The sequence below is a fragment of the Leuciscus leuciscus genome (genome assembly GCF_965113295.1).
Source record: "Leuciscus leuciscus genome assembly, chromosome: 14".
Lineage (NCBI taxonomy): Eukaryota > Metazoa > Chordata > Actinopteri > Cypriniformes > Leuciscidae > Leuciscus > Leuciscus leuciscus.
In genome coordinates this window covers 35254000-35265103 of record NC_138738.1, presented here as the reverse complement: position 1 = coordinate 35265103, position 11104 = coordinate 35254000, and the positions used below count along the sequence as shown (strand labels likewise).

General features: G+C 37.2%; 1 protein-coding gene across 1 annotated transcript in view; it reads right to left on the bottom strand.

Moving 5' to 3' along the window:
- Positions 1-11104, bottom strand: part of ccdc88aa (coiled-coil domain containing 88Aa) — a 30268-nt gene that overhangs the window by 12966 nt on the left and 6198 nt on the right. The window contains exons 4-15 of the mRNA XM_082190146.1: positions 8215-8284; positions 7363-7421; positions 7110-7193; positions 6397-6537; positions 5994-6160; positions 4209-4290; positions 3006-3164; positions 2447-2593; positions 2180-2327; positions 1329-1933; positions 1110-1237; positions 736-982 (exon numbers count right to left, since the gene is read on the bottom strand). Coding sequence (XP_082046272.1) covers positions 736-982; positions 1110-1237; positions 1329-1933; positions 2180-2327; positions 2447-2593; positions 3006-3164; positions 4209-4290; positions 5994-6160; positions 6397-6537; positions 7110-7193; positions 7363-7421; positions 8215-8284 — 2037 coding nt within the window. The remainder of the gene's footprint in view (positions 1-735; positions 983-1109; positions 1238-1328; positions 1934-2179; positions 2328-2446; positions 2594-3005; positions 3165-4208; positions 4291-5993; positions 6161-6396; positions 6538-7109; positions 7194-7362; positions 7422-8214; positions 8285-11104) is intronic.

Genomic DNA, 11104 nt, shown 5'->3' with positions numbered 1-11104 from the left:
CCATTGCCTATTGTCAGTAGTGTAGTGATGTATGATGGAAAGAACACACAGAAGCCACTTTCAAATCAAGCAGCTTTCTGTTGGTCAACGCAGCCAATCCTTGTGACCAACTTGAACCAGATGTGAAATATGGAATGTGTATCTGGAATTTTTTCGTCTTGACATAGAGTAAATGATCGCATGGATTCCTATTGAAATTACTGTATTTTTTTGCTGAACAATGGTAAATGTGACCACAACTTTAGAGACAGATCAATCATATAAAAATGAATGAGCTTAACATGGCAGTTTTTAGTTTGGAATCATAACTTAGCAGTTAGCGATCATGCTCTGGCATGCTGCAATGCTAATATATTCGTTGAATGCAATGTAATGTTTTGTATTAATATGAAAAGAGTATTCCAACATTTTGCTAATGTTCCCATTAAGTTATGAAAACATTATTTCTGAATGTTCTCTAAACGTTCTCTAAAATGTAAAAAAAAAAAAAAGATTTTTCTTGGTTGCGAACAATAAGGGAACATTCCATTTTGCAAACATAATGGGGAAGTTACTGTCGAATATTCCCTGAAGAACTACCATTTAAAATGTTAGATGTCCAACTAAAATGTTTCATGAACCATGTATAGATAATGTTTTTGTGCTAAAGTTTTGTGAACATTATTAAAGACCAGAAATCAATGTTAACAAATAACAAATGTTTTGTTAAGATTACTGGAAGAACGTTTGCTCATAACTTTGAGAGAACCTTGCCAGAACGTTGCCTACTAGCTGGGTTCCCCATTCAAGCATGTTAGCAAAATGGCTAGCAGGTAAACTTTGGACCTGGCATTGACTCACAGTTCTGAGATCCCGTCGTAGTTGCTGGTTTATCTTGGCCGATTCCTGCAGACGGGCCTCCAGGGCAGCCATTCTCTCTTTTTTAATCTTCAGGGATTTCATTAGAGAAGACTCCAGCTCTGACTCCAACTGCTTACACTGACTGAGTGTGGAAGAGAGAGTGAGGGAGAAAAAGACAGAGTTGGCCATTAGATATGTCTAAAAAGGAATCTGACATTTAAAAGTATTACCTTGGGCTTGATTGAATATATAAGTGAATGTCTGGATACCCCTGGTCTACAGCCTTGTGATCTCCCATTTGATTGTCCTGGTTTAACTTTATCCTCTCCAGCTCATAAGTCAATTTCTCAAGATCAGATTCTTTCTGTTGCAATTTCAGCCTCTGGTCCAGCAGCTCCTTTAGAGCAGAAAATAGTAAAATTAAGAAAAATAAGAAAACATTGAGAAAGCATAATAATCAACAAAGCATCATTCATTGCAGTGGTAACCTCTCTTAATGTCACCAGCATCCTCTTGTCCATTCCAGCCTGCTGAATCAGCTCCTGGTTTTCCATCTCTAGTTCTTTGTTCTTGACACAGGCCTCACTGAGACAGGTAGTCTTTTTAATCAGGGTACGGTTCTCCTTCTCTAGAACCGCCAACTTCAAACTGCTACTATCCAACGAGGCCTCCTGCATCTTCACTTGCTGCAGCAATCTCCGATTCTCCTTCTCCAGACAACTCCTGTCTTGCTCCAAATGTCCATTCTCATGCACTAGACCTTTGTTTTCTATGTCTACTTGACCTTGGTTTTGATTTACATTGACTTGAAGACTCTGGTTCTTCATCTCCAATTCATGGATCTCTACTTCAAGACAATGTAGATTGCTGTTATTATTTTCCATGGATGCATGCAGATTTTCTGTGTCAAGGGACTGATTGCTGATCCTCCAATGTTCCTCAATATGTTTAGATTTAGAAATAAACTCCTTCAATGGGTGACTGGTACCTTGAAGTTCTTCCAGGGACTTCAACAACCTCTGGTTCTCTTTCTCCAGTTTCAGCAATCTGCTACGTGTATTTTCAGTTACCTCCTGGCCCAAAGACTTCAGCTCTAAAATCATAAACACATTTTAGGTTTATTCAAGTTTAAGTTAATTTATTACCTGCCAAATTATAAATGAGATGGTAGTGGAATTCATTTTTTGCAATCTACCATATATGCTTCTATGTTTCTATCAAGATGTTCATTTCAAAGCAAAGTTTTGAGTAACTTATGGTGACTTATTCAATGGCACAATGGTCGACGAGCATCACATTTTTAATATGCCTCATGTTAAATTGCAGTGCTAATATATACCTGTTCCTGAATTCTGTTGAGGATCCTTGGCGAGTTCTAGCTCCCAGCCCAAACGTTGTGATTCCTCCATACTTCTTTTCTGAGAGAGCTCCAATATGATGTTCCTTTCCAGCAGCTCCTCTATTCGTCTCCTGTCCACAGTTCTTTCCTAAAACAGATAAGACAGCCAAGTCAAGCAGATAAGAAAACAACTTGGAGTGGCAAAAAGAGAAAAGGGTACATAGTAATATTGCAGCAGATCCTTTTAATGGGTATCCTTTTCATCACCTCTTCAATGTCATGAAGTTTTGCCTCTAGTAGGAGGTTGTGTTTCTCCAGATGGTGCAGTTTGTCAGATCGTGCTTTGATGCTCTGTAGCTGTTCCTCCAGCATGGCCTTACTTTCCATCAACACTTGATTATCCTCCTTAAGCTCCTGTCAATGCCAAAAAGAAAGGTAAGGTGAGATTTCTCATGCATATAACACTACTGTTCAAAAATCTGGAGTCAGATTTTTTTTTGTAAGATTTTAAATAAATGCTATTCTTTTAAACTTAATATTCAACAAAGAATCCTGGAAATTCATTCAATGTATGTGTTCTGAACACCAAATCAGCCTGTTAGAATGATTTCTGAATCAATGACACTGAAGACTGGAGGAATGGCTGCTGAAAATTCAGCTTTGCCAGGAATAAATGACATTATAAAATGTTTTAAATTATTTTAAATTGCAATAATATTGCACAATATTAAGGTTTTCACTGTATTTTTAATCAAATAAATGCAGCCTTGGTGAGCCCAAGAGCCTTCTTTAAAAAATGCACACATAAACATTCTTCTATACACACCTCCAGTTTGGTTTTGTAAAAGTTCATGTTGTGAAGTTTATCTCTGTAGCGAGCCACTTCACTCTCCAGTTTGTCTGCTCTGATGGCTCTCTCTTTCATCGCATCCAGCTCGTCACGGTACATCCTTGCTGCTCGAGCATCTGTTAACAGCTGCATGTTCTGCCACGGACCGACAAAAGTAGACAGGATACAGGCAGCAAGGAAGAAAAAATTACATTAAAATAAAGATGTAGCAATATTTAAACAAGTATAGCACAACTAAATTGGACATTTCTTTACATTTTGAAATAAAAGAGTTTGGTGTACTAGAGCGGGTAGTTAAGTCTGCCCAGAGAATGATCAATTACAGTTTGCCAACAGGTTAAGAAATAGCTTCTTTCCAGAAGTGGTAAGACTGATGAACTCTACATCATAGTGTTGCATTTAAAATACTGTATGTGTACTCCATTGTGATATAACGGTATTAATGATAAATGTTTTTTGCACACTGTTAAAGTGATGAATTGATTTTAGTCTTCATTTTTAGGCATATTTTAATATATGGAGTGTAAGTGTGGAGGGTATTATTTATTTATTCTTCTACTTGTGTGTCTGATGGATTAGTAGTGCTATTTATGTTTTATATTGCTGATAACATATTATTATTTATTATTAATGCTGTTATTTATTGCTATGTTGCGTTTTTGCTGGGACCTGAGTACGTAATTTCATTCCTTTCATGTACCATGTGTTGGAATGACAACTACTACTACTATTACTTCTATCTACTACTAGGAAGAGATGATGTTATTCAGAAGTTGTCATGTCTATGACATAAAACAATGATCATATGTAATAAGGAATAAATAATAAATAAATAAATATGTAGCAAAATAAAAATGGCTGTGAAAGTTCTGTAACACTGTATTATGGGGAACACATTCACTATTAATTACGACTTTTGCCTCAATAAAATCCTAATTTACTGCTTATTAATAGTTAGTAAGGTCGTCTTTAAATTTAGGTAATGTGTAGGATTAAAGGATGTAGAATAAGGTCATGCAGAATAAGGCATTAATATGTGCTTTATAAGTACTAATAAACAGCCAATATCCTAGTAATATGCATACTAATAAGCAACTAGTTAATAGCGAGAATTGAACCCTAAAAAAAGTGTCAGGGAAAGTTCTTAATAGGAGTCTGAGATCATTTTATTTTCAGTACCTCTTGCTGGAGTCTTTTAATCTCCGCCTCCACACTGTCCAGGTCCTGTCTGGAGTCTAAGAGCTGTTCACTTTTCTCCTCTCTGTTTGGACACAGGAAACAGATGTTTGAGAGATTTAAAGATTCAACACTCATACAGGTTAAGAAGAGCGATTAACATGCAATTACTTAATCAGAGAAGAACAAGGATGCCCACAACCACACACCCTAAGATGTGCACATAAGCAGAAGTACTCATGCAAATATAACCACATGCAAGTGTGTATACAAATGCACATCTACTACAAGTAAACACCAGCCAACAAAGAGGCAACAAACCTGCTACTTTAAGAAATCCAATAACAGAAACTGACATGAAAAACAGCACAATGTGATATTGAAAATAAATGCATTTTCCCAATAAAATATAGCCCTTGTGAAAACTGATTTATTAATAAATAGCATTTCTCACTCTCTCATGCCTTTTTCCGCACCTTTCATTTTACAGACAGTGAGAGACAACTTACATCTCACTTTTTAGGTTTGATGTGCTTTTATTAGCCAACAAAAATCAGTTGGCCTATTTTAACATCATTGTGCTCCGTTTTTAGCATAGTGTGTCAAAATTGTATCAGAAGTCAATACTGCAGTCCATTCCCTGCTGGGATACGAATAGTTGAGTGTGAGGGTGGTGGGGATATGCTAAAAAAAAACCTGATTGGGTTGTCAGCTATATACAGGTACTCTCGTGCTTATGGGTGGATTATCTGAACATATTCCACCCGAACTTTGCAAAATAAACATCACATAATATTTGTAATATCACACTAAAACTTTAATATAATCACCTAAAAATTATTATATAATTAAAAAAGTCGATCATTATTCCATAACCCAGTGTGTCCAAAATGTTCATTTCAGTGCATCACTACAATGTTGCATCAACACATGAAATTGACAATTTTTGCTAAAATGAAGTTAATTTCCTTTGTATGGTGACTGAAACATATCACATATTCACTTTAAAACTCTGAGAAAGCTGTGCTGTACATTAACACTCAAGTGCTGCTCCGGGATATACTCCAAAATAGAAGCTTAAGAATGCAGCAGTATGAGCAGTATTGTACAGTGAGTTTGTGGATGGATGGAAAAAATTGATGGATAGAAGGACGGATGGGTGGAAATGAGGGGGGTTGACTGTCTGTAGCATTACACTAAGAGGATAAAAGTGGGTCAGCAGAATAAGGACGGACCATGCACTGTGCCAGGGTATTTTTAATCTGAGGCAAGCTTCCTACAGACATCTTACCATTCCAACAGAACCAGTTACTATAAATTAATTAGTGGACCTTTACTATCACATAAGTGAATCAATAAAAGATTACCTTATATTGGAACTTTGGGATAGTGCAAATGATGCATAATTACATAAAAATATATTAATTATATAAATACAAGTAATATTATTGTAGACAGAGAAAACAATTATCATAAGCTTTCAATATTAATTGAAAATGTTAAAATATATTTAAAATAAAATAAAATACAAATAATAAAAAATAATAAAAAATGTTGATCAGTGCAGATATGGCTGCCAATATATTGTCTATCACTAAGACCCAAGCTAATGACTTGATGTGTGCAGTTGTTCTTTTATGTGTTCAATTATTTCCCATTGAAACCGGGAGTCAAAGCTATGAACCATGATCACACACACCCATAAACATACAAGTTGCTCTGGGTTTGTTTCAATCATCATGTCTGTGCATGTGTAGGTCAGTTTTGTGTGTGTGTGCATATGCTCACAGCTCCTGTCTGAGGCGTTTGATCTTGGTTTTAGCGTCCGTCAGCTCTAGTGCCAGATGCTGCTGGGATAAAGGGAGCTGGCTGCTAGCGGACTCTGTGAGGGAGGAGTCATCACCAAACACTACAGACTTCATCGTCTCTTTCCCCTGCATCAGCTCCACGATGACCTACCAGCAGACACGAGAGAGAATGAACTAGTTAACAAACTAAACTTCTCTGGCTTCACCAACAGGCATTTAAAGTCACATGCATTGGCTGGTTATTGTTTTAAGCAACCGGCTACAAGTTATTTTCCTTCGTACTGCAGCCAAGCACAATAAACCTCTTTAAATTGAATGATTATCTCCCAGAAAGGTGGGGAGGGAAATGAATTTGCTAATTTCTAAATGACTTTTGAAGATACCTCAAATTGCCGGTCTCGCTGGTCCACTAACATTTTGAGATTAATGTTCATACTTCTGCAGAGATTTTCCCATTCCTCCGGACACACATCCTCCATCTCCAACCAATGCAGATCAAACACATTCTCCTGACAATGAGTCACCTGGAGTGCAAAAAAAAAAAGTCTCAGTCATTTTGTAGAGCCTCATAACATTTTGTAGCATTTATCTACTGCTAAATTCAAAACACATCCTGGCAAGAAGGTGCATTATAGATAATTTACATTTACATTTAGTCATTTAGCAGACGCCCTTATCCAAAGCGACTTACAAATTAGGACTAAATTCAGCGAGTCATCATAAAGAGGCAAAAGCAACAACAACGCAGGAAGTGCTCAAAATACGAAGTTCAGGTATTATTCAGAGTAGCATAAGCCTGATAAGTGATGTTTCAAAGGGAAAGGATTTTTTTTTCTTTTTTTTTTTTTTCTATAAGGTAGATAATAGAAGTTGCATGTCATTCACAATATGAAAACAAAAGGTTTTCTGATGTATCATCTTGTTAAGATATTAAGACACACATTGTGCCTGTAGGCGGCTTCTTTCAAGCAGAGATTATTTAAATGAGTTATCCCTGATAAGTCCAAACGAATATAATTACTACGACTATACAGATAATCATCCATATGTGCCATATTTGCCAAGCAATAGTGTGTCTTGTAGTATCGACCAGTACCTCTTGGATATGAGCTGCGATTGCTGCTTTTGTGTCAAAATCAAGGCATTGTATCTTCTCGATATACTCCTCTTTTCTTTCGCACTGCAAAACAGCAACAGACAGTTTTTGGTCTCCATACTGCTTCACTAGTACTTATTTTTGATTAAAATGACAAGTCAATTTGATAGCCAGTTTGTACAATGAAAGGTTAACTGAATAGGCAAGTGCTTGGTTTAACATAATCTATTTAGTGCACACAGTTACATATTACCTGCACAGCACAGCCAAGCAACAGCAACAGCAACTTCCTGATCTCTTCTAGACCTTCCTCTGGAAAAAAAGGTTTCATTCAAAACAATTAGATGCTTTACAATGGAATGCAAATGAACACTATCATTCCAAATGTTTTTGAAAGAATTCTCTTATAATCACCAAAGCTGCATTCATTAGCTCAAACATACAGTAAAAACAAATTATTACAATTTAAAATGACTGTTTTCTATTTTAATATATTTTAAGGTGCAATTTATTTCTGAATTTTTTAGCATAATTACTCCAGACTTCAGTGTCACATGATCCTTCAGAAATCATTATAATATGCTGATTTGCTGCTCAAGAAACATTTATTACTACTATCATCAATGTTGAAAACTGCTTAACATTTTTGTGGAAACAGTGATACATTTTTTCCAGGTGTCTTCGATGAATAGAAAGTTCAAAAGAACAGCATTTATTTGAAATAGAACTCTTTAGTAGCATTATAAATGTTTTTACTTGCACTTTTGATCAATTTAATGCATCCTTTCTGGACAAAACTATACATTTCTTACTGACCCCAAACTTTTGAATTGTAGTGTACTTAGATGAGGGAAATACTGTCAATCAATTTAATTCTGAACAAAGATATCATGGATCAAGATGTTAACAACTTCTGAAACTATAAGAGTGAACAGGGGGACATGAAGGCGGTGCTGAGAGGGGAAAGTAAAATTAAAATTACACACAGTAGCTTTATGATTTCTGTAAGAGTTCCTGATGTATTGTTTGTGTGTGCGTCATTAGATTCGAGCCTCTGGAACTATTCAGCACTTTCTCAGAATCTGTTGTTCAATAGCTGACGTACCACAGTGCGGATTCCTGCCCAGAAGCAGCACATTGGGAGGAGACATCATAATCAGCTGATGCAGGGTCTCCTACAGTAAATAGGATGCAAAATTAGAAACAGGAGATGGAAGAGGTGAGATACACAGAATCTTGTTAAAAAAACAGCAGCTTTCAGTTTTATTAAAGAGCAAAAACAGACCCAGCTGCTATCAGTTTCATTGCATTCAACCGTTTTAAGCAGTAAATTACCGGCAGGACTGGGGACCGGGGTAATTGTTCAGAGACGTCTCAAAGAGTTCAGGAAACTTGTGTGCAGACCCATTGGGGATGGTTTAAATCAAGACAATTATTAAACTTTGATGTGGTGCTTCAGATGAACTTGAATGTTGTGGTCACCCTTCTCTGCAATATTATTCATGTCTAAAAGGACCATTGCAGAGATAATTCGAGAAGTTAGATTACACAGTGCTCACTAAAAGACTTATTAGACCTTCTTAAAAAGCCACATAACCGGGGGGACCATTAATTACAGAGCACTTCAGCTTAAATCAGCATGACAATGTGTATATAGCTATTAAACACCTTTATTTAAAGGCATAGTTCAAGAAAAAATACAAATTCTGTCATTTCGCCCTCATTTCGTTCAAAGTAAGATTTTCGTTTATCTTCAGAACACAAATGAAATGATGAAATCTGAGAGCTTTCTTCTCTCAGATCTTTACGAGAGATCGTAAAACTAATCCATATGAATCGAGTGGTTTGGTTAAAAATTGTCTGAAGAGAAACGATCGCTTTATAGTGTTCAACACATTGAATTTAGGCTTTTATTCACATGTTAACATTCATCAACTCACACATCAGTTGTGGTAAACAGAAGCTAAAGCATGTTCACTTGACATGCGAGAACCAATGAGGTTCATTCTTGTGTCATGCAGCACGTTTGAGCTTCACCGAGAACCAATGAGGTTCATTCTCGTGTTACACAGCACGTTTGAGCTTCACCGAGAACCAATGAGGTTCATTCTCGAGTTACGCAGCACGTTTGAGGTTCAGCAAGAACCAATGAGGTTCATTCTCATGTTACGCAGCACGTTTGAGGTTCAGCAAGAACCAATGAGGTTCATTCTCATGTTACGCAGCACGTTTGAGGTTCAGCAAGAACCAATGAGGTTCATTCTCGAGTTACGCAGCACGTTTGAGGTTCAGCAAGAACCAATGAGGTTCATTCTCGTGTTACGCAGCACGTTTGAGCTTCACCGAGAACCAATGAGGTTCATTCTCGTGTTATACAGCACGTTTGAGGTTCAGCAAGAACCAATGAGGTTCATTCTCGTGTTATACAGCACGTTTGAGGTTCAGCAAGAACCAATGAGGTTTGTTTGCTTCTGTTTATGTTCGCCGATCAATATTTAAATGTAAATAAAAGCCTAAATTAAATCTAAGTCTGTATAAAATGATCGAGTCTCTTCAGAAGATTTGGAATAAACCGCTCAACTCACATGAATTAGTTTTACGATCTCTTTATGAACTTTTTGAAGCGTCAAAGTGGTAGTAGCTGTAGCTGTCAATAGAAGGACAGAAATCTCTCAGATTTCATCAAAAAGATCTTTATTTGTGTTCCAAAGATGAACAAACGTCTTTCAGGTTTGGAACGATGTGAGGGTGAGTAATTAATGACTGAATTTTTGGGTGAACTATCCCTTTAATAATGTCTCTTTGTGGCCAGCAGATGCCCCAGAGCGTCCAGGGCTTTTCAATGTGCAAGTTAAATCGACAACACAAATCAACAAAGGTATGGGTGGGCTTATTTTGCTGGTCCCTTTTCCATATGGGAATTCATTAATGCAGATTCTTCTAAGGCAAGATCGGTTTAAGTTTCGCTGAATAAGCGAGATCAATGATTAAACGCTCAGAATTTCCTCAGGTTCACAAATCTCAAGGGAAGTCAATGAAGTCAATCCCAGCGATTCCAGAGTGCTTTTTATGAATGCTGCTGAGTATGAACAGCTCTGCTATGTCACACTATTTTAATTGCACTATGCACATTTATTTAAATTAGATTTGCATTTCTTGAGCACTGACCTTGTGTCAACTTAAGACTATGGTTTTGCAAAACCGTAATTTCACTGACTAATTGAAAACCAGTGACAATTAAGCAACAGGAAATAATTCAGTTATTTGCCTTGTCTGTATTCAAGGTCATTTTCATTACTTTGACCGCTTTAGCCGGCACCATGAGAGACAGGTCTCATGGGATGTAAAATGGGTCATTTTCCAGCTTTGCTCCAGGCCATTGCTGTTTCCTAGCTACTGATTACACAGATGTTGGCTTGGTATGCTGATATCTAGGCCAGTCTCTTTGAGAGGAGCTTGTAGGTTTGGTGGCGAGACTATTTCCACACGGACAGATGTGCAGGATTCAGGGTGGGCTCTCTGTGAGCGGAAGGGGGTAGCAGGAAATTTAGGGTATGATTTTAAATCCTGCCCTTCCACCCAATGGGCCTCCATTTGGAATAAGCAGAATCCGGTATAATAAAGAGGAACTTCACAATGAACTTATGCATGCAGGAAAAACATATGTGAAATAATAACTCAGGTTATATATTAACCTTTTTCTCTGCTTTACAGAAGACAAGGCAGAAATTGTGCATAGGCCCTGTTTACACCTGGTATTAAGATGCGTTTTCGTCGATCGGATCACAAGTGGATGACGTTAAATACAGGTTTATAAAACGGATAGTTCCAGTCCTTGATTCTGATTGGTTGAGCCGCGTTCAAAGCCATTGTAAATTACTCAACAAACATACACCTGTGACCGCATTACATTAGTATCACTGCGCAACTGCCGTTTGTGATTCGTTGTTGCTGCATGTGTTGCTTAGCAACCTCTTTGGAACTACATTGCTTGG